Raw genomic sequence first — 23,727 nt, forward strand, 5'->3', positions numbered from 1 at the left:
AGGGTAGTAAATAGGGGTGTGTTTGCCCTGCTACAACATTGGTTAGATGCTTGTCAATGTTCAGTCACGTGGTATCACACGGACGGCCATGTTTCCGAAACACAAACAACAAGAAGAGCAGCGACTAGGAGCCAGCAGACACATACTGATACGCAACTGCGACCGTTGGAGGAGAGGGAAAAATAATAAATAAAATACAGAGCGCGACTTTCTGAAAGTACGATTCTGTCGAATGAATACGTTTACAGTGTTTAAAGAGACCAATGCATGCGATATATCGGCTGTAGACACACCGTGCAGACAACCAGTCTGGTAGCTATAAACAGTGAAGGTAAGCCATGGTTCCTCTTTGGAGCTTGTCTTCTAGCTGGTTGGCTAACATGAGCTAACAAGCTAACCTCATCTCTTGCAGCTCGAATGGTTTGGATTTATCTGTCTTGGGTAGAGCATCTGTACTAAGGTCGTTTGCGGCTAAAATTCTGTTGTTTTTGTCATTGTGTTTGTTTTGTTTACATCGCGTTAGCACGGGCCTAACACCGATAGCAGAGCCGAGGTGGTCGTCCGCACATTGGTAGGCCGGGGAGTCTGACTCTCCGCCCCCCTCCGCCATCATATCTGGTGTCATTTGAACTTACAAACGAAGGCCTTTACGATCATCGCATACCTTGTGCTAGGTTAGGTAGCGAGCTAGCTAACCCATGTCTGTTATGCAACAGAAAAATGATGTTGTGAGGAAAATTCCACTGTAACGATTGTTTTATCTTAATTTCCGTTTAAATCGGTCTGCTGTAATTAGCTTCATAAACGAGCTGTGTAGGGTAAACGCTAATGTAGCCCGCCACCGCTGACGGTAGCTAATGTCAACTCGGGCAATTTTGTCTATACATTAGCCATCTTCATCACACAACAATTTAGCATTGTTCAGGTTAAGTTTGAATTTGAATACCAGCTTTGGCAAAGCTTCACAATCTGCATCCCCACATCCTGAAAACGTTATCCCGCCACGCTTTTAAATACACAGTTTCTGCATGTATTCAGATGCATGAGAGATTCAGTGTTCTGCAAGCAACGTTATGCCTCTGTGACCTTGCATCAGTTTTCTCAGTGCAAAGTTAGTAACGTTACTACTTGCCAAAGATGGCGATATTTTGAAACCTAAAGAATCGCAAACGCGCTAAAGATGCTAAGGTTGAAGTTAGATATTATGTTGGAGTTCTCTCCTAAATTGTGTTCTTCCATTATTGAATTCTGCTAACGTTAGATATTGACAGTTTTCACTGTAATCTGTATGATTTCGAGTTCATCACGAGTGTCATAAATGAGTCCCAGTGTTTAATGGTTTCTTGCTTTGCTGCCTTTTAAACTGCTAAATAGTTTCACGGTGCACATGTTTAAAGTCTCAATACTCTTTAAATTACAGAGCATTATTTGGTTAGTATAAATAATTAACAATAGTAGTAACAGGACATTTGTCTAACAGAGTTAATGATACAGCTGTGACAACCTCAGGTCTGGAAATTGTTTAGTCCCCTCTTCAACAAAGGTCTATTTCCCAATTTATGGCTGTGGTTAATAGTTTGGTTAATAGTTTGTAAGTTATTATAGAGATTGAAATGCCTCCAGTGCACACACAAACACATAGGGCCAACTCACATAGTCATTTGGACATTACTGACAAAAGTATAGAAGTTATTATGTCACAATAACCGTTGATTCGCTTCATCAGAGCTCTGCAATATGGGAAAATGGTGTCTCAGTATTTTCTGTAGTTTTGATAGTGTTAACATTTGATGCTATTTTTAAGCGTGGATCACTGTGTCACATGTGAGTCATTCTGAATTATGCAGTTGTTTTTAGTTCGATCTGTGTTCTCTTGAAGACCGGTTATTGGACACATGGGTTGAATGCTTCTTTTTAAAGTGACTGGCTATTCAGGCACATAAAAGTACTTAATTAGAAAGCTGAATCAAATTAAAAAGTGGGACTGAGATGTCATGGAAGTGTTGGTTGCCTCTGCTATACAGAAGCAGAGACGTGACACTGACTTATAGGTCAGAAAGTTGTGTAATTCTTAAAAACAGAAACATCTGGGTCGCGTTAATAAACTATTGACTTGCATTTCTTAACGTTGAAAGTAGCTTGTATGTCAATTTGTGTATCAATTTAAAATGAAATCATGCAATTTAACCTTGTGCCACCAGGGGAGCCAAGTATGATATCCCGAAGTCATGACCCTCTTTATTGTAATTCGGCAGTATTTCTGAAAAACCTAAACCTGTTCCCGGCGTCCATTTATTATAATATTAAAACGTCCTCTAGTACTCATTTTAACAAAGATAATATAATCTTCATTTTGTTAACATTCAAAAACCACAGCTTATGCTGTTGTTGGAAGACGCTTTGACTGTGTGTTGATTGAAGATTCATGTTCGAGACAGACGACTATGAATATAGTCAAAATGAAGTCAGAACATTTCATCCCGTTGCTCCAAAAAATGTACAAGTTCAATATAGCCATAAGATGTATTGCTAATCTGCAGCATTGCATACAGAGGGCTACTCCATATAAACAGTAGACAAAATCACTGACTCTAAATAATGTTGTGTTGTCTCCGACTGTATATCACCATCTCACCCAACCCTAAGCAATGGAAAACTTTTATCAACTTACTTTGAAGAGCTGATAAAAGCTGCTGATGTTTTACTCAAGTCATTGCAGTTGATGGTCCCTGATATCATCTAAACATTGATCCCAAGGACAAAGACACTTAAGTTCAAATTCATGTGAACGTATGCTTAGTTTATGGTTGAGATTGTAATCTTTTTAATTTATAATGTCAGATCACTGTTAACAAAATTTGCAGAAGGGATAGCCCTCGGTAACGTCTTGCTCGATCAAAGGTAGTCTTAATTTAAATTTGGTGTTCTTTTACTGTTTTTTTCTTGTCCTTTTGATGAGTCTACAAAGCCCAGGTCACACTAAAAATAAATATTAAAAACTTAAACACACTAGAACTCAACATAAGCTGATGCTAGATGGTGCATAGGGAACATAACAACCATTATTGCATATGATGGCATATTGACCACCCATGCAGTATTTAAAGGATATGTTAAACCGTGTCTTGAATTCAGTTACTTGAGATAGTGTTGGCCTTCTAATTGTCTTTTAGAGAGCAGTGCTCTGTGGAAGTGGAATGTGAAAATAAAGAGTCTTTAAAATGTTAAAGGGAGTGAAAATAAGGTTTAGGTTTAAAATATCCACAGTTACCTTCATAAAAATTGATGTAACAGGTGAATAATGATGATAACCAGGCTGGCTGCAGTTGTAAATCGTCACTACTAACTTTTCTTAAAGTGAGGAGTCTTACCCCAATATGATGAATTTAATAGGAAAGTTGTTCAGAATGTTTAAATGTGAGGATTTTATGTCTTTGTTCATAGTCCCCAAGACGTGCTACCTATGTATGAGTTTAAATTCAACTGCCTGAATATTGGTTTAGTTGCCATGACATTTTCAGGAACTAGCTCCAACCAGCTACATGGTTGTAGCAGCAACTGGTTCACGACATTGCTGAAATGAATTCACTAAATTTCTGGATGGACAATCTCACAGTAGCAGCACAGGGTTTCATGATTGGGCACTAGTCTACAAATAGTTTGCTGTTTCATTTATTCATGCAGGAACACTACAGTGTTTTTCTCTCAGCTCAGTGTGCCGTAACGGACTTATCAAATTGAGCCGGTACCTTTCAGTGAGTCTAAGGCACACTGTGAAAACATTGTTTTTTTTTGACAACACAACGGAAAGTCAAATTCCACTTCCTTTCCTATCACAATATAGGCAGACTGCCAAGCTGTGAAAATGCATCTTACCAGCAAATAATTTATTAAGCGTACACTTCCAACGTTATTAATTTCATCTTTCTTTCAATTGTTTGATTTCTCTAATCCCTTCTCTCAAAATCTGCTTTATTTCCAGTGGTGCAAAGGGAGGAGGACAGGAAATAAAGGAGTTACCTGAAGGGTCTCCATCAATCCACATTTCAGTTGGAGCGAGAGAAAAAGGCACGGAGGGAGAGAGAGTGAGAGAAAGAAAGGAGAAGAGGAGTGCCAGTCGCGTCTGCTCTTGGCAGCTGTTCCAGCAGCCTGTTTCATTGTTTTGGCTGTTATTTCGTTCCTGAGTTACCTTTTTTGATGAATCAGTTCCTATTTTTAACTTTAATGTGAGATATAACTGCTGTAAGGAAAAAAAAAAACCCAACAACAAAAAACAAAAAAGAAAAGAAAAAAGAAAACATTATTACTAGCAAGAGTGTTTTATTTTGTTCATTGTTAATTTTCCAAGGTTCTTTTTGTTTCTTATTTTATGTTTAACAACCTTTTTCGGCTGTGAGTAGCAGGAGCTTCCATTCTCCAAACTATCGTCAAGCCCCCTTCCTTAGTTAGGACCTGATAACCTGGTATTCCTCAAGCACCTGAAACTGGCAGCTATTCTCTTTGTGTCTGTGTGTTTGGGGAGCTCTGTGACCACAGCTTAAGCACCACTCAGCCTTCTAGTCACCTAAGCCTAACTAAAGCAAGCCAGCTCTTGCCTGGCCCAGCCCAGTCCAGCCTGCTCCGATCATCTGGACAGGGTAAGACAGTTTAGGGCATATTTATTCCTTTGCTCATACATTTTCTACATGTGGTGTTTAACTAAAACTGTTGTTTTTTCCCCTCTCAGATACTCAGTTCTGTGTAGACGTGAGGAATATGACTGCTGAGACTCTTAACTTCGGCCCAGAATGGTAACTGATCTGATTTCTGTACATTATTTGAGCAGTATTTTACATGGAAAAGTATATCTCCTGAGCAAAATAGATGTGACTGTTCTTATGATAATTCATTTTTTCATTTCATTGAAATCTGGCCTTCATTTTCAGATATTTTGTCACAGACTAAGTAAGGAATCGTTAGAGCTAAAGCGATAAGTTGATGAATAAATTGGTCATTTGGCAGCTATGTATTTGACAGTTTAATTCCAAATACTTGTACGGTCCAGCTTTTGACATTTTTGCTTGAAAAGTGAGGATTTGCTTGCTTTTCTTTGTCTTTTGAAAATAGTAAATTAAGCGCTTTTGGATTTTGGACTGTTGGATGGACAAAGCAGGCTTTTTGAAGACATTCCTTCGGACTCCACAAATCTGTGATTTTTGTGATTTTTCACTTTTTCCTGGAATTTTATAAACTCAGTTGATGCAGATAAAAGAAATAATCTGCATCTGCTGTTCTTGTATCCAGCTATCAAGGGGGAAGAAATATTTAGTAGTAAATCGCCATAGCTATCCACATGGGTTCAGTGGATTTGTATATGCAATTTAATGTTTTCAGCTCAGTTGTTGGAGTGTAATTATGAACAAAGCTGTTTTTACCTCCAGATAAAATGGAGGTATTGTCACAGTGGTGCTCTGTCCATCTCTGTCTTGTCTCTCTGCTGTTTCTCCTCCTCCTCCTCGGTGTATGTTTGTGTAACGATTAATGGAGGGGGTGTAGTCTCTAGTTTGGGAGCACTCCATCTCCAACGGCCTGTTACTGCTGTGTGCATTCTTGGTGCAGTGCCAACCTCACAGAATTTTTCTCTCTTTACACATCTGCAGCTGCTTTCCTCTCAGTGGCCTGTCTAGCTCACTTTTATCCTCATACCTTTTTTTAAAAAAAATTTTTTTTTATAAAATACAGCTCTGCAGCAGCCAGTTCATGTGCTCACCACATACAGCTGTGTGGCCAGTATGTTTACAAGTCTTTTAACGCCTGCTAGCGTCACAAAATTATTTTGACCGTCTGAGGTTTTGTTTGCTGTAGAGTTGACAAGTATGTTGTTAGTCATTGCGGTCGAATGCAGAGTGAAAATATTCTGCCTTTTATATTTAGATTTGTGTCGTAAATATCAGGCCAACCTTTGCTCAGTAAGACTCTTACAAAGGATTATGATTTTAGGTGTGGGAAAAATCTTTAGGATTTGTCCTGTTAGGGAGGGAAGCTACATTTTGCTAAGCTAATACAAGTGAAGGAGATAATTATACAGAAATATTTCTCAGTACCCCACCCACTGGCATGTTTCCTCAGCCCTCTTCTTGTTATGCATATTAGTTGCTGCGCCACATATTTTTACCCTCTTTGATATGCCACATGCTACCAACTGGCCTCTCATGATGCTTTCCTTTACCTCTTCCACCCCATGCCCACCGCTACACCTCTGAGTTGCATATGGTTTTGATGTGGAGCTGTGAGTCAATGACACACTTTGTGGAGGCATGTGAATGGAGCCATTGTTAAACAGCAGTCCTTGGAATCTGGCCTGCTAGTAATAGCTTTTTTAAAATGAAATCTTGAGATTGGAAAGCTAATATATCATCTGTGTTGTGCCAAGTGTATTCAGGGAGACCTGCGTAGGAGGATCGTTAATTTGTTACAGAACATTTAGTAAATTCCTTTTTCCTTGCTGCAAGATGGATGCTATTAGATATTTTGTTCCATTTCAGATTAAATGGAATTCTGTCACAATTGCACAATAGCTTTCAGGGCAGTTTACACCAAGTTATTTTTAAGTGACTTGTGTACACGATACTGTTAAATATTAAAAGTTGTCAAACTATTTCACCTAAATTCTGCCTTTCAAATCCAACACTGAGATGCCTTATAGTTGAAGATTTAAAAAAATATTGATGTTGCATAATGATTCCTGTGCTCCTTCTCACACAGGCTCCGTGCACTGTCCAGTGGGGGGAGTGTGACGTCCCCCCCTCCTTCCCCCGCCATGCCAAAGTACAAGCTGGCCGAGTACCGCTACGGCCGAGAGGAGATGTTAGCACTTTATATCAAAGACAACAAGGTTAGTGGGCAAGCTCTTCAGAGTCTCTGTCAGGATTGGTTGAATTTCAGAATAACATGAATGTTCTGGAAGTCATTGGTGCTAAAAGTGATCGAGTACTTTCTCAACACCAACATCTGTATTTCTTTTAAAATTCCACTTACTGTCCCTTTCTCAGACATGACAATCTATTTGTAGTTGTTTTTGAAGTCCTGAGTGTCCGTTGTTGTTGTTGTTTTAGGTCCCAGAGGACATGCAGGATAAGGAGTTTGCTGCTATTCTGCAAGATGAACCCATGCAGCCACTGGCACTGGTGCCTCTCACTGAGGAGGAGCAGGTCTGCCACCAGCGCATGTGCTCTACACTACACTGATAACCGCAAATATTCAACTTTCAGCTCATCATGTGATACCTCAGTGTGATACAACCTCGGTTCCAAAGCTGTTCTGTTGGTGGACAAATGCGGCTGTGAGCTGACATTCCTCACATTCCTCCCTTTTGCTCTTTCCATTCTTTCTCCCTACAGAGGAACTTCTCCATGTCTGTGAACAGTGTGGCGGTGCTGAGGCTCATGGGTAAAGGGGTGGGTGGAGCTGCCCCAGCTGGAGTGGTCCGAGGACGAGGGGCCACACGAGGCGGTCGAGGTAAAAACTCAAGAGGGGAAAAACACAACTCCCAGACACCCATTAGAAGAGAAAAGAGCAGCAGCAGCATTGATTCAGCCTAAGTGCAGTCATGATAAATCCACAACCTCTTGTGCTAAAGCTAACATGAGTCCAACAGCAACAGAAGTGCTGCCCAGAACCTTTGGCTGAAACGACAATGGCTGCTATCCAGGGAAAGTAAGGCAGTGTATTCAAGCTAGCCATTCAAGTGTTTATTTCCCTTTTTTCTTCCACCATCTTGATGCAGCACACTTCCTCTTGGCTTGTCTAAATAGGCCTCCTTTTGTCCAGCCACACCTGTCTAAAACCACTGGGGCTGATGAACTCACCTTGTGCACACACCGCACTCTGCGCCTATGAATGGCCAATGTAAACACTAGCCGTCCGGTTCAGGACAGCAAAGGAAACAGCTTAGAAGAATGATTCTGTGTGGGTTTCATCATTTGTGTGCATGTGCTGGTGTGTGTGGCTGTCTGCAGTTTAAAGGGGATATAAGCTAATTAAATCGGAATACAAGACATTTTGTCAAGTTTTAGAAGTTTTTGTTTAATTATTGAAAAATGTGATGACTATTTTAAATATGAAAACCTTCTTCTGTCTGCGTGTATAATCAGGACGAGGTCGCGGTGAAGGTGGATTCTACCAAAGAAGTATTGAAGATGCGGAGGTTGGTTTTGGCCGCAATGTCCGAGAGATACACCGCAGTCAGAGCTGGGATGATAGGTAAGAAAAACCCAGGCTGCAATATGATAAAGGTCAAATAAATCATGGCTTCATGCCATAGGAAACTCACATGTTCTTACTGCAGAGAGAAGTTGTCATCCAGTGTAATAAACTCAATAATCCTCTTTGGTATTTTTGTAGGTTTTTGCACCCGTGGGGATGATTAATCTCATTTTTACCAACTCTTTTCTGCCTAGACTGAACTACAGTTCCTTTTTGTCATATTTCTTCAATAGTTTTTCCTCGTGGGCTTGATTAAAATGTGTAAATTGGTATCTGGTGGTGACAAGTTTTGACCAGACATGTTTGACTAGTACAACAAACTAGTTAATGTTCTTGGTTTATTTTCTTCTATTCATCGCTTAACTGACATGAGTTTCTTTCCATTTCTCTCCTTTCCTCAGGGGTGAGCGTCGTTTTGAGAAGCCGCTGCGGCGTGAGGTGGTGCGTCCTGGCTTTGAAGAGTCTGCAGGTCCCGGAGGTCCAGGGAGGAAGGAGTATACAAGGGCTGACAGTGATAACTGGCGCACCCTTCGGGAGGAGCAGGACGAGGACGAGGGAGAGTCGGGCGGCAGCTGGAGACTTACTGGGCCCCGCAGGGATGGTATGATAATTATACACATTTATGTATTTACTGTAGTGCTGCCCCAAACTATATCTGTGTTGAACATGAAAGTTAGACATGAGAAAAGGCAAAGGCCTGATTGTTTATCCATTATTTAATTACATGATTTTTTTTCATCAGTACTGAGAAGAAGGTAGTGACTTACACTGCTCCTTACTCCATGCCATTAAACTTCATTTGTGACAATGTGTGCAGCAGGTCAACTTTAACAGTATATATAGCAGCATCTAGTGGCAGTGGAGACACCATAGCTGCATTTTGCCTGAAACAGTCCTATATCTGAGGAGTCAGTATAAGGGAGCACGTTATTTTTTTTCCAAACAACACATTTAAACTCATTTCAAAATCTAAATTGAAGCCAGTTAATGATGGAGCAACACCCCCAGGAGGTGAGATACAACACATCCCAAGACATAATCACATGATTGGGCAACTGTTGTAACTTGGCTGTGTTCACCTTGTGAAACTTTCCTTGATTATGCACTATTCAGTAGATATTTTCATGAGTCCTCTGATTATAGTCTGTGTCAGTATTCTCACTGACGGTGGACCCTTCTATGTACAGATGGTGGTCCTCGCTCAGCAGGCTGGCGAGACCATGCCGGTCCAGGTGAGGGTCGTCGAAGGAAGTTTGATTTTGACTTCCGGGATTCTGAGAGTCATGGTGGTGGCCGACGGCGTGCAGGCAGTGATGGTCTCGAGGATGACAGAGATGGTCTGCCCGAGTGGTGTACGGACGAGGAAGACGGGGAGATGGGCACTTTTGACTCCTCTGGGGCTTTCATGCCTATGAAGGTGTGTTTTGTTTCTTTGTTTTTGTCTGGTATTTCACAGCCTGATATGAACATATTCACAATAGCAGACTCTGTTCTTTTTCAGATCTTTTATGATAATGCTTGTAACTGCAACTGTATGATATTTTTGGCATTGTCAGCTCTCATGAATGTCCATGAACATTCGGCATGCTTACTTTCTTTCACTTCTCCTCATCTTCCTCTGGCAGAAGGGTGGCAAGGAGACAATCCTGGAGGAGGAGTTGGAGTTTAAGGGGATAGAAGAGGAAGAAGAAGAGGAGAGCCTCGTTGACATCGAGAAGAGCAGCGCTGAAGGAGACAAAGAAAAGGGTGAAGGAAACTTGATATTGATATTGATATTGAACTTGATATTGTCTGAGTTTGTTGATTTTACCGTGCTTTTCTGCCCTTCTTAATTCCTTGCGTGCATGTTCTTTTTTTGTAGTTGTAATAATGCTGAAATCACCCTTCCCTCTGAGCATGAAATAATTTTTATGCATATATAAATTAAATAAGAAATAATTCTTAAAATCAGTATTGTTCTCATATAACTGCCAAATAGTTCCATTTCACATTCTGATCACCTTCAGGTGTTACGGAATATATAGGCTTGGCTCTGCAAACCTATTGTTACAGACGAAGAAATGTTTGGTGACCAGTTGATTAAAAAGCAAAATTGAACTGCAAATACAAAACACACTACAATATATTATATATATGTGTGTATGTGTATATATTTAGTTATTCCCTGTTGATCACAGGCCCCGAAGGAATTAATTGCTAAATACTTAATGGTTTTTATTTCCTTCCTGTTTTCCACTCAAAGAGATTAAAGAAGTTGGCTCTGCTGTAGGGGATGGTGAGACAAAGCCAGCGTCCCCCTCCTCCTCTCCTCCTGCCCACTGTACCCCTCCATTCCTGGAGCCTCGGCCCAGCAACGCTGGCCCAGTGGACAACCCTCAGCTGAATAACAGCCATCCTGTCCAGGCCAGCAACACACCCAGCGAAGGTATGGCTTCTTCCAGTAGAGTTGCATAATGTTGAATCAGCTACTCTAAAACCATGACAATTTTTTATTTATTTTTTTAAATCTACAACCGATTCATACACAACTGTCAATTTGTGTCAGTGGATTAGTTTGAAAAAATGGCAAAAACGTGGACAGGAGTCTGGTACCCGTATGCATCTTGTATTGACTGTCTATCTCACTAATGAATATGAAGTGAAAATGTTTCCTTAACCTTTCTTTAAATTTTTCTTTGGAAGCACTAGAGCAAACAGTACTATATGTACTATATTCTTGATAAAGAATTACGTACTTCTCTTTTGAATTACAAAATTCTAATTTGAAGTGTTGACAGTGTTGGCTTGGCCCTGGCTCTGCAACATTAGAGCTTTTGGCTCCTTGCGTTCAGCCAAGCTCTTTCAGTCTCAGGACAGCGAGTGTGTGGGAGGAAACTCAGCCACGTTATATTTTGGTTTGATACACAATATGTTTAGCCCCAGTCATTTAATATCTTGTTTACTGAACTTGCTGTTCCTGCTGTATCACATAGAGTGCCAGTAGGTGGCTCCAACCTCCTCACGTCCAACATCATCATCCCATAAATAGAAATACTAAAAATAGGACCCATTGTTTTACTAATGTTTCTTCTTGTTGTTGTTTGTGTCAGACGTGGCTCCTGTAGGGAGCACCAAGGCCCAGCTGAGCCCCAGTGCCGCCACCTCCTCCAGTCTGCCTCCCCCACCCCCTTCCTCTGCTGCTCCTCTCCTCCCTCCATCTGGAGGAGACACTGAGGACGATGAGGGCATGAAGCACCTGCAGCAGGTAGGAGCAACAAAAGGCACATTTCGAGCCACTGTCTCATATATATTATAGAACTGTAATAGGAAACACGTGTCTGTGTGTATGCATTTGTGTGTAGGAGGCAGAGAAGATGGTGGCATCACTGCAGGACACGTCTTTAGAGGAGGAGTGTTTTACCCAGGCTCTGCAGCAGCAGGAGAGCAGGAACACAGCAGCTGCTCTGCCACTGTCACATGAGGCCGCCATGAAGTGGTTCTACAAGGACCCACAAGGAGAGATCCAGGGTACACTCGCTAACTAGCATTTAGTCACTTGTACATGCATACATGCAATCATAGATTATTGATGCATAAACATTGCTATTGTCTGAGCTAATTTAAGCGAGGCACAGAAAGTCAGCTACATGATTGCAGGTTTTGCATTTTAAACTCCTCTTTCTCTATCCTGCCCACTACCAGGTCCATTCACCACAGTGGAGATGTGTGAGTGGTTCCAGGCTGGCTACTTCACCATGACCCTGCTGGTGAAGCGGGGCTGCGACGAGGGCTTCCAACCCCTGGGGGACGTCATCAAGATGTGGGGCCGTGTGCCCTTCGCTCCAGGGCCCTCCCCGCCGCCCCTGCTGGTGAGACAGCCACCACCAACGCAGCGCCCGCAGCCCACCCGGGGGCCCGCCGGGACTGTGAGTCAGAACTCAGCCAACTTAGAGAATGGGGAAGGGGGAACAAGTCATGGTTTATATTGTCATATAATTCTGTCATAGTTAATATTTTGATTTCCTCTTGTAGGAAGTGGGAAGGAGATATCTATATCATAAAAAATATATTTTGCAGCAGCCTCCAGAGAAAGTCACTGGTTGCATGTAAGATTAAATCTAGCAGAGCAAGACAGTTCTATACCAGCCTTTAGTGATGTTATGTTTGTGGGGTTTGAGTTAAAACAATAGACTGTTCCCTCAGGGCAGCATATAAAACCACCATTCTTTCTTGGACTTTTGAAGATGCTTTGTATTGATTAATGATTGTTCTCCTCTTTCAGGGAAACCTGGACCAGGAGCGCCTGAAAAAGCAACAGGAGCTGGCAGCAGCAGCAGCTCTTTATCAGCAGCTCCAACAGCAGCAGCTATTCCAGCTCATTAACAGGTAGGCCTGGGATGTTGTTTCACATTAGTGTACATTAATTCAAGGGTGCCGCAACTGAATGACGTTACTGTCCGACATTTGTTCTCGATAGTTTAAATGGTGCTCTCTTTAAGGCCGTTGAGAAGAGCAGTTCTGATAAACATGTGAGACAGCTTCAGTTGTGCCACTAAAATGCCATAGTGTACTGTTGAGGTTCATCCTGGCTGGGGACGACAAAAAAATGTGTTCGAAACAAACACACTGTCACTTAACAAATGCCAAACTGAGCAGAGTCATGACGACAGCCTCAGTCTTGTCATGCTGTTGTTATAGTTACAGTCGCTTACCTTACTTGTCAGCTCAAAGTCATATATGACAAATATGAAGATTCTGAATTGTTCCTGCGCTACTGGTCCATCTACCCCATCTGTCGCAAACTCGCTGTTTGGCAGGAGCTTGCAAATATATTGCACTGGTTAAACCAAGAGTGCACAGCAAATCTGTATTGAAATCAGGTGGAGGAGAGCTCATTAGCTGTTTGCATCTGCAAGCAGTGTCCAAGTGGTGGAGTACAGGCTTCATGGCACAAAGGCCTCACTTCAAAAAACTCTTACTGAATGTTAGATAGACCCCGGCAGTCTTTATCAGAGCACCTTTACATTAAATAGGGCTTTTGTCTTAAGCTCTGTCTGAGGAGATTTTAACATTGGAATTTAAATTTCTGTCTTGGGCTGTCTTGGGCTTTGTTTTGTGTAGGTGCAGTGAGCAGGGTATGATGCCTTCGATGAACAGGTCGATGTCAGTGCCAGATACAGGGTCCATGTGGGACATGCATACCTCAGCTTCACAGCCGCCAGGTATGATCTAGCTTGCAACTGGTTGTGCATGCACTGACAACACATGAAAACTGTATTGAGTACACTGATTCTAAAATAACCTGATTTTAATTTTATGCAGGTGGTGAAGCCAGTCTTTGGGACATAACAATGAATCCTTCTACTCAGGGTCCAACTCTCGAACAGCTTCAAAAGGTGTGTTCAGTCGCCAGGTGTTCAACCTTAGCACACAAATTCACTGTCTACGTTTTTTTTTTTTATTACACCATCGTTTCACTTTAATTGTATCTCATTGTCTTCACTGTCAACAGCTGAAACACTTTAATTACAATGATGTGGGGCACATTTTTTTGCTAGCTAATTGTTAGCACAGCTTGTGCCTTTTACTCCATGATGTTATCCCTTCAGCTCCAGCAGGAGAGACGAGACGCTGAACTCAGGGCGAAGCGTGAGGAGGAGGAGCAGCGTAAGAGGAGGGAGGAGAAGAGGAGGCAGCAGGAGGAACAGAAGAGGAGGGAGGAGGAGGAGCTTTTCAGACGCAAGCAGGTGAGATGAGGGAAAGAGATATTTTTGCATTTCCCTTTCTCCTGTCTGTTGCCTTATTGAGACTTATTTTTTTCGGAATATGTTTTGTCACGAGATATGTTTAACCTTTCTTGAGTCTTGAGGCTTGAGTCATATAAATTAAAATATTCTAGATACAGTTTTTTGTTTTAATTTTGAGTTTATGCATGGTTTCATTAAAGAGATCACGATTGGTTATGATCATGTTTAGAGATATGAATTACCTGCATTACCAATATAAATGACTGTGTCGTGTCTTCAGCAGTGTCGTCAGCAGCAGGAACTGATCATGAAGTTGTTGCAGCAGGGCCCCCAGCAGCAGGGTCCTGGGGCAGGCAGCTCAGGCTGGAGCGGGGCTTCCTCCTCTGGGCTCACCAAGGCTGGAAAGCCTTCGCATCTGGCTCTGCTGGAAATGCAGCAGGAGGCCGAGAGGCTCCTGAAGCAGCAGCAGCAGCAACAGAGAGCTCAACAGCAGAGAGACCGAGTGAGTTTCACAAGCTTAAATTATAATGTTTTTTGTTTTTTTAAGCAGAATGCAGATAGGAAATTACGTATTTGTCATAATGACTTCTCATCGGTTTCCAGCACTCCAGCATGTCGATGGGGAGCTCTTCCATGGGAGGGCAGTGGGCGGATGGTGTTGGCATGTGGGGCGGGCCTGGAGGTATGGATGGTAAGGCTGGCAGTGGAAGCTCTTCAGGCAGCATGGGCATGTGGGACGAAGCTGTGAAGAACCAGGCCGGCCTGCGTGGCAACAGCAACAACAACATGGGCTTGAAGAACAGCCGTAGCAGTCCTTCACTCAGGTACATGGGACCATATTTTATAAACAAATTTTTATGATGTCCCATGACTTTTTTTATTTATTTAATATTTTTTAGCACCTACTCTGGCACATAGCAATGTTGATATATATGAATGTTTGCTAAATACAATTAGGATGCATTGAACCCTGTATGTCCTCTACAGTGATCAGTACATGATGCGTCGTAAGCGGACGGAGGAGGAGGAGAAGCTGCTGAAGTTGCTGCAGGGCATGAAGCCTCAGGATGGCTTCACCACCTGGTGTGAACAGATGCTGCACGCTCTCAACACCTCTGCCAACAACTCCTCCTCCTCTCTGGATGGTAGGCCGCTCAGCTTTTACATATTTAGCAATGTTAATGTGAGGACAATCACCCAAAATACAATACACTTTAATAGTTAAGTACTTAAAAGTAAAATTTATCTCAACATCTTTCCCCATAGCTTCAGCGCTGGTAATCATTTAAATTGTATGTCTTTTATTAAGTTGCCACAATTGTGGCATACCTGAAGGAGGTGGAGTCTCCCTATGCAGTGCTGGACTTCATCCGGTCCTACCTAGGGGACACAGTGGAAGCCAAAGAGTTCGCCAAACAGTTTCTGGAGCGACGTGCCAAACAGAAAGCCAACCAACAGAGACAGCAGCAGCAGGTAGCCCTAAGCATTTAAAGGTCTTGTAAGTTAAGTATAGAATTATGGTTTTGACACATGAAAACCTCCATCGGATCAGGATCCAAAGCCAAGCAAGGAAAATTGCCAATTATTGGCTGAAACTCTGATGTAGTCTTTCTTCTCTCTGTGTGGCAGAAAGAATGGCTGTCATGTCCTCTGATGGCTACTTTCACAGCACAGCAAGAACCTCGTCACAGAAAAACAAAGTCAAAACAATTTGTTTTCTGTGTTAAACTTTTTTTCCCCATACATAGGCAGCTTCATTTTGGTTTTTAACATCATATGCTAAGCGGCTGCCAAAGATTGCAAGATTTCTAGTGTTCCTGAGCCCGAGTATCAGTTCAAATGAACATTTAATTCATTTCTCATTCAGTGCCCAAACATGGTGTAAGGTGTATTAGTAAATGCATTAGAGACTTAATTATTGAATTGCACCGTAAATGAAAATAAACCATACTTGCAGTGACAGTATGTATTCTAAAAACAGTACAGATTAGTAATTGTATGTCCAGTAGTTTTGAGTAGAAATTAATTCTATTGTATGGGTCCTTCCTATTAATACACAGATAAGAATAGTGCATGTTCATGATTGTGAATGTTCTTATCTGATGGTCAGACTCGTAATACACCAAGCGCTGCAGCGTGTTGTGACTTTTGTAAATTTCTCCTCTTTCTTCTTTGTGTCCCAGTTATCAAAGGAAGTGGCTGGATTGAACATGAACTTCCCTCTGCAGGTAAATACAGATGATCCTCTGATAAAATCAACTTGTTGTTGTTGGTGGGGATTACAGTGATTCCTTCTGCTGCTATAACAACAACCCTCCTTTTTTTTTTTTTTAAACAAACCATAATATGACATGGCACAATTATTGTAGGGTTTGATGTGGCTTTAAGTGTCCTCCAACCTGGATTTTAGAATTAAATCGCAAAAAACGCTGTTCAAACTGGGAAAGCTAGAATGAGCTGACACCTTCAAATATCTCTTCAAAAATTTTGTCATTTTGTATTCATTCATGAGGACACAAGGCCCTTGAATACAACACGGAGAATTCTCAAAATACTAACAGCTAGGTTACCGAAGGCTGTGGCAAAAAGGGACATTCATGTCATTCAAATGACGGATTCTCCTGGACTGAATGTTATGATATGTTGCTAGATGAATTAGAAAATAAGTAGAAAAAGAGGAATTCTGTTGTGAATCGGTCACAGCTGATTCGACAAGTGCAATTTACAAAAGACATTTGTATGACTGTGTTTGCTTCTCGTTCCCTTTTTTTCTAGGATTCAATGCGAGGTATGAATCCAAGCACCCTGCAGTCCATGTTTCAAGCCAACCACATGGGCAAGGCTAGTCTCTATGACAACCAGGGGGGAAAGATGAAGAAGAAACAGCCCATGATGCTGCACTCTGACCCCAGCATCTTAGGTATGTGACCTGACCAGTGTTTAATATTATAATATTATTATATCTGTAAATAATCTAAAGCTTTCAATAGCTTTGCCCTCGATTAGCTTTGTGATTATACAGAACACTGCCTGTCTACAATTACACCAGCCACACTACAACAAAGTTAGTTCATACACAAAACAAATGTATTCGTACTCTGGGATAAAGTGGAGCATAACAAAAGCAACAAAGGAAGAAGTGCAGCTTTCTGAAGCAACAGCAGAAATTATTGCATCTTCTTGATGGCTTGTTTGCATCCTCCCCAGGTGGTGAGTAGGATGTGCTCATAGGGTGGGCTCATGTCTGAAGTTTATTTATGTGCCAGTGTGCTGTTTGGTGCATAAACACCGGGATGGGATATAACTCGCTCTTGAAGTAGATCTAAACAGGTGGCCAAACAAATGTGATAGAGGTAAAAATGGATATTGTAATCTGTGGTATAGATGCAGCGTCGTTATTCTGTTTATATAAAAAAAAATAAACACTGGAGGAAAATAGGTTGTCCACATGCTGAGTTTCACAAGCTCTCCCAAGATTTGATTGAATATAAAACCCTGCTGTTTGCCTGATGAAGGATTGTGCTGGTTGAGACGTGGAAGCAGTACTTGGGAGTTTGTAAAATTCAGTCTCCATGCGCCCACTTGTTTTTCACTTTGTAACGCTCATTTTGATGTTTAAGTACTTGTTTCAGATGTGACAGTACATTAACAAATGTAGATGCAATGTTCATGATATGATGATTTAGTTTCTTGTCGCATTTACAAATAAGCTTTAACCTTTCAAGAACAGAAGGCTACTTATGAATTATATCTGGCTTATGTCTTTGTCCCCTGCCTACACTGTCTAAGCCAGCTCTTGTAACTCCCCAATGTCCTCTCCTCCTCTGATCTTACTCTTCTCTCTGTGTGTCTTCTCAATGCCCTTGTTGCCCTCCCCTCCCCGACCTGCAGGGTACTCATTCCACAATGCGGGCGAGTGTCTGAGCCTGAATGAGATGGAGATGGTGGAGGATTACTGATGTGACGCAGCGCAGCAGCAATAGCTACCTGAGGCCTTCTGTCTTTTAATCAGACAAACCTGATGACGAATGTGCACTGCTGGGGGAACCGGGGCAGGGGAGGGTTTTTTGGGGGGGGTAAGGGTAGGATGGGAGTGAGAGGGAAGGTGCAGGGCGGAGGCTCCTGGATCTGTGCCTCCAACTCTTTCCTTCCCTGTGGCGTGAAAAAAATGGGCTCCCTGCTGCACCAGTATATCACTTGAGCAGGAGAGAGGGGGGTGAGGAGGGTTGCGATTTAAAGGAAGATGGGTATCCTCTGGCACTCAAAAGATTAAGCACCTTATACTGAACTAATGCACTTTATTGAGATGGGATTTGAATAGTTTTTTGTTTTGTTTTTTTCGTGTGTGTGTGTTGGGAATCAGTGTGCATACACAGTGTGTGTGTTACACACACATAATCTGTGTGCATGTGCATTGGAACTGGAAGGGGGGCGGTGAAACAGGCGGTGGGGTGAATGGTCGGGCTGTTAGGTTTTCAAAGTCAGGGGGACCTTTAGTTGAAACCTTATCAGAAAGCAAATCCTTTCTCGAAAGACAAACACTGTTGATATTTCTCTTGTTTAGCATTTTTTTTACGTTTATATAAAAGTAAAGCTATTGAAAAATGGATTATAAAAAAAACTTGAAGATTTGCACTTGCCTAAAAAAAGAAACAACAAAAACAACAAAAAAATCAAACAAATGGGGTTAGTTATAGAAGTGAATATTTTTGTGAATGTGTACGAATGACTGAGAGTGACTGATGTGTGATGGTTGGTTTATGTCAGTAATATACCAGTCTGCACAATGTTTTTTTTTTTCCTTTTTTTTGTTGCTTACAAAGACGTCTGAAACAAGAGGCCATTTTTTGTCTTTTTTTTTTGTTCAAATGGTAATTTTGTATTGTCATGTTTAGTGTGTGTGTGTGTGTGTTTCCCTTTTCCAAACAGGGACTTGATCTGTTTTTGAGTGTATGAGAGAGAGAGAGAGAGAGAGAGAGAGAGGGCAATTGCACAACACATCCTTTCTCTCACCAGCTTTTCATCCCCAGATAGATGAAATACAAATGCATTTGTAAATGTTAGCTTTGCGCTCATCACATGATGACCACCACTAGTTTATTTCCCTTTGTTTCTCCACATGGGGAACTGTCTCTAGACCTGTGAGGACTAGAGGACAGGGCAAATCATGAGGGACATTACCGTGTGTGCATCAGAATGAGACTGTGCGAGTGTTCGGTGTGCATGTTCATTTACTGTTCATAGAAATGAGTTAAGACTACAGGTACTCATTTTGAATACATGTGCTTTTTTTTGTATGTGTATGAATGCACATTTGTGCCTAAGAACTTGGATAGGGTGCGTGGCCATTGAGACATTAACTCTTTTTTTAGAGCGAGTGCGAGGTGTGTCAGTGCTCAGCACATTGTATGTAAAGTATGTAAGTTTATATCGTAAATATTTCTAGTTCAGTCTAAGGGTGATCCATCAGGAGGTTAGTCCAGTCTGTTTTCCTGGGGTGTGATCACGTTGCCTTTTGTCAGCTCTCGAACTTGTGAATGAAAGGTGTCGAGTTTCTGACTCTGAAAAAAAAAAAAAATACAGCATCTTAATGTGCAAGTGCACAGAACGGTGCATGAAATGTTAGCATATTGTGTTACTTATTCGTTGTTGCAATTTGATAATGACGAGTTTTCTTTTTTAATGAAAAATATATATGAATATATACATTATATACAAAGTTTAAAAAGTATTTGGACTAAGATAATGAGCACTTGGGGCTGCTATTTTTTTGTGTGTTTTAATTTTTTTTTCTTTAATTTGTTTTTCATTTTTGTTTCATTATCGCCATGTGAAGTGTGTGTATTATTTCTTTCTTAAGAAAATATTGAATGTATTCCAAAAAAAAATGACAAGAAACCCGTGCTGATACCAGATATTTTTTTTTCCTCAGAAGATTTCAAAAATGGAAACAAAATTCAAAAAAAGCTTCAAAGATTTCAGTGAGGACTTTTTTTTATTTACACAGTGGAGAAGAAAAAAAAACTCGGGATGGATACAGTTGAACACACTGCCTCTACAATTCTGGTCGTACAAATAGTGACTAAGAATTAAAAGAAAGGACTCTTTCTATTCCATACTGGAGCTTTGGTTGTTTACAAACCACATGGATAACTGTGGGTGCAGTTTTTGTTTTTTGTTTAGTTTTTTTTGTTTTGTTTTTAAACTTTTTTGTTTTGTTTTTGTTCCCACATAAGACGGGTGGGGTTTGCAAGTGCGCTTCTGCCATATGGACATTGAGTGGTGTTGGTCTGAGGAAGAGTTGCAGGCACCGCAACATGGACAAGGTCCTCATACTGGACTGTTGTGTGTGTGTGTGTGTGTAGTCGTGGATCCTGAGACTTGATCAACCATAGAGCGGAGGCGTGAAAATCAAGGATGGGCTCTGTTTTGTGGAGAACTGAGTGTGGGGCTGCTTGACCCTCGAGGGAACTGAGAGGGCGATATGAGTACACCCAGTTAGTGCACTTGTCATCACCTCCACCCTCATGAGCACTCACACCCTGCCCTCACCCACTCACCTATGCACTTTTTGTTCATTCAAGCTGTGAGGTACCATTTTGGGGATGGGAGCACAATTACAACAGGAGGATTGCTACGACTTTGACAAAGTCACTGAAAAGATATTCCCAAACTGAAACAAGAGACTCGAGAAGCACGTCTTCTCCCACCTCCTGTATATAACCATATTTTTGTATTACCTTTCAAAATAGAAAGTAAATTTACAAATGGATGAAGGAAAATTCATGAGACATTGATTATATGGAGTGAATGTTCTTCAAGAAAACCAATCTTTTTGAATATAGTTAGAGATAGACTTGCTGCGAGTTTCCCTTAGTTTGCCAGTAACCCTGAAATAATCAGGGACGGAAGGGAAGCCCACATGGACATGGACTGAGGTGTTGGACACGTGGCTCCAAGACAGACTGATCACGTATCAGAATGGATATAGTAGTTTCTACAGAGAGCCCCATCAGGAGTGTTGGATCAACATGCACAGTTAAAGAGGCAGACATAAGTTTGAAGACCTGTTGGCTCGGATGCTTCCACTTCATCTCCCAACCTGATGACTGCACTGAGAGCTGTAGAGTGACTACAGGAGGAAAGATCCATTGGTGAGATCCTTTTGCTTAATTGCTTTTCTGCACTGTATGCTGTTGACTTAATTTGATCCATTTACTCCTGGTTAAAGTTTCTAATAGGGTTGTTGGGACAGTGGAGTGATGATGGTATGGTGCTCTTTTTCTCTTGTCTTCTTACAGGAGTCTGGCTGTGCTTTATTTGCTGCCCTCTGCAAGGAGGATCTAATCTACAGCCAACCCATGAACCAGTTAACCCCAAACATGTCCTTTTTGAACTTAAACCCTAAGAAACATTTCTGTCTTTGACCTCAGACTGGACAGGCTTTTGGCATTATCAGTTGGACAGTTACCAGATGAAGTTACAGGTTTATCGACCATAGATCCCATCTGTGTTGGAAGTGTTAGGTTTGGGATTTGATCAGGTGCTCTCTGGCAAGGAAGAAGATAAAAAGGCACGTATTGGCCAGATGTCATCGCCCACCTCGGCTTGAAACTCTCAGGTGGTTGCATTGGGGTCTTCTCACCAGCGGGACAGAAGACCTGCCCTTCTTCCCGGAGTTCTCGGTTGGGTTTTTGGCGGACGTGGCTGGATTACATCTAAACCAGCAGAAATCCCTGCAACTGTGGAACTGGATGAACTGAAAGAATTGTACAAAAAACAGACACAGCTACATGACACATAGTTTTTAGAGTCCAAAGGAGTTGCAGACACACTACATGCACACATACAACAAAATCAAAGTATACTCAGTTACGCTGGCTCTCCATTGGAACCATGTCTGCACACATAACAGGGATACATAACTATGAGATCACATAGACACACACAAGCATAAATGCTCATCAGTATATACGCTGAGCTTTGTAAATAATGTAAAAGTTTGTGTTTTGATTTCTGTCATAGTGGGTTTTGGTTTATTTTTTTCCTCTGTTCAACATGCCTTAAATTGTATAGTTCAGTCCTTAACGGCAAACTGAAAATGTTCTCAAAATGACAAATTTAAGTTGGGAATCACCTTGTTGGCTGTCCTCTAAAGTCAAAGAAAGAAAAGACAGTTTTCTGTTAGCTAACAGAACCATCTGTTCTGTATTAACCTGATACATATACCACCATGAAACTTACTAGTTAGCTACAGAATACAGCAGCAAGCAGTCTTTGATTAATCTGATTTTGTTGGTGGTTGGCTTTTGTTGCCCTTTTGGTTTCCTTAAAATGATGAGTGGATTTGTTCAGATTTCCTGTTTAGATTATTTGCTGAAGGTGCAGGCTTAATAAAGGGCTGAAGTCTGTACTGTCTGGAGCTGAGCTGACTGGGCGAGATGCACCGTGTTGACTTGAAGCAGACATGTTGCTGCACAGACTATTGTTGGATATATTGTTCTTGGCAAATCTGAACCAGAGTGGCAGGTTCACCTCAAAAATAGAAACAAGTTGGGGCTTTTTGGTTAACTTTTTACACTCCACAGAAAGCTTAAATGTTTATGAAGCTACTAGGTACTTTTTTTTTCTTTCTTTCTTTTTTTTTTTTTTTTTTTACAGTTTTGAGACATCAAATCAGGCTTGTATTAGAAGCATGATATTAAGAGCAAGCTTGCATGATTTGTAATATGTGCAGGTTTTGACACTAAACCTTGAGGAAGGTCACAACTTGGCCCAGATTGCCTTTGCTGTGTACCTAGTAGTACTGCCGACCATCTCTGATGACACCAAATAGATAAGGAATCCACTATGTGTGCAGTTCTGGGTGCCGAAGAAAAGTGTGTTGTTCCATGTATATATATCTAATTGGATTTGAGAGATCACTGCTTTTAGTCAGCCATTAGTTTAGTATCCTTGCTCACTAAACAATATGCAGTTTTTAATTCCAATGGCAACTGATATTTATTGAATATCATCAGCTTAGACTGGTAATACATGAGTGCATTTTGTTTAGCTGTGGGTTTGGTGCATAGTTATCTGCTGTAGCTAAATGTATAGCTAACTGTGTAAATGGAAGTAGCCACGGCAGACTGAATCATAACTGTTGAATTAATACCAAATGGTTACTTAGTTTAATGCTGTTGCAATCAGTTGTCCAAAAGATATTGACTTTAATTATGCACGAGTATACTATAAAGTTATCTGTGAATGACTTTAAAAAAAAATCTGACATTTTTATAAGCCGATATTGCGTGGTATTTGTTGTTGGTAAGTAGGTCTGTCTTAAAAGATTTCACCAGTGTTGTTTGCAGCTTACTTTACTGCGCTACACATGCTTTTATGATCAGGATAACTACAAAATTGTTTTGTCAAAAAGCCCTAGATGTTTGATTACAGCCTTTGCAGAGGTCCTGTCACAGCCTGCTTACTTGGCTGTGCAAAGTTGTTTATCTGGTTTATTTTAGCTGTGGTAACTGTAGCTCCAACAATAGTGGCCTAAAATACATAATGGAAGGTATATCCTTGTCAGCTCAGCTCCCTTGCTTAATGAGTCTTTGAATGTTGTTGTAAAATGACAGCAAACATGTTGTGAAACTGTTTTGGGCAAGAACAACTGAAAGAATTGTAAATAGTTTGGCTTTTGTTTGTTTGAAGAACAAAATAAATACTAAATAAATAGCATTTAGCATTGATGGACTCAGTATTTCTTATTGAA

At 41.1% G+C, this 23,727-nt stretch overlaps 1 protein-coding gene across 3 annotated transcripts; it reads left to right on the forward strand.

Moving 5' to 3' along the window:
* The first annotated feature begins 101 nt into the window (after positions 1 to 101).
* gigyf1a (GRB10 interacting GYF protein 1a) lies at positions 102 to 23,702 on the forward strand. Of its 3 annotated transcripts, none has more exons than XM_046379889.1 (26): positions 102 to 331; positions 3,983 to 4,637; positions 4,727 to 4,790; positions 6,745 to 6,874; positions 7,095 to 7,190; positions 7,380 to 7,497; positions 8,133 to 8,241; positions 8,646 to 8,845; positions 9,432 to 9,661; positions 9,870 to 9,990; positions 10,487 to 10,669; positions 11,334 to 11,488; positions 11,586 to 11,751; positions 11,926 to 12,149; positions 12,506 to 12,609; positions 13,345 to 13,445; positions 13,546 to 13,619; positions 13,833 to 13,970; positions 14,251 to 14,472; positions 14,574 to 14,794; positions 14,958 to 15,115; positions 15,280 to 15,443; positions 16,154 to 16,198; positions 16,746 to 16,890; positions 17,862 to 21,124; positions 21,272 to 23,702. In XM_046379889.1, the coding sequence occupies exons 3-25, from the start codon at positions 4,756 to 4,758 to the stop codon at positions 17,927 to 17,929; spliced, it is 3,207 nt and encodes a 1,068-aa protein (XP_046235845.1). In that variant the 5' UTR covers positions 102 to 331; positions 3,983 to 4,637; positions 4,727 to 4,755; the 3' UTR covers positions 17,930 to 21,124; positions 21,272 to 23,702. The 3 variants fall into 3 exon arrangements, with proteins under 3 accessions (XP_046235845.1, XP_046235846.1, XP_046235847.1); XM_046379890.1 differs by having other exon boundaries at positions 14,254 to 14,472; XM_046379891.1 differs by having other exon boundaries at positions 11,926 to 12,092.
* Positions 23,703 to 23,727: the final 25 nt, after the last annotated feature.

The sequence above is a fragment of the Scatophagus argus genome, chromosome 23, assembly GCF_020382885.2.
Source record: "Scatophagus argus isolate fScaArg1 chromosome 23, fScaArg1.pri, whole genome shotgun sequence".
Classification (NCBI taxonomy): Eukaryota; Metazoa; Chordata; class Actinopteri; family Scatophagidae; genus Scatophagus; species Scatophagus argus.

Bases quoted from the DNA above. Each gene is read 5' to 3' on its own strand.
- gigyf1a (XM_046379889.1), top strand. From the start codon at position 4,756: ATGACTGCTGAGACTCTTAACTTCGGCCCAGAATG. The intron at 7,498-8,132 runs GTAAAAACTCAA...GTGTATAATCAG, and splicing joins GGCCACACGAGGCGGTCGAG to GACGAGGTCGCGGTGAAGGT. The intron at 16,199-16,745 runs GTAAATACAGAT...CTTTTTTTCTAG, and splicing joins ACATGAACTTCCCTCTGCAG to GATTCAATGCGAGGTATGAA.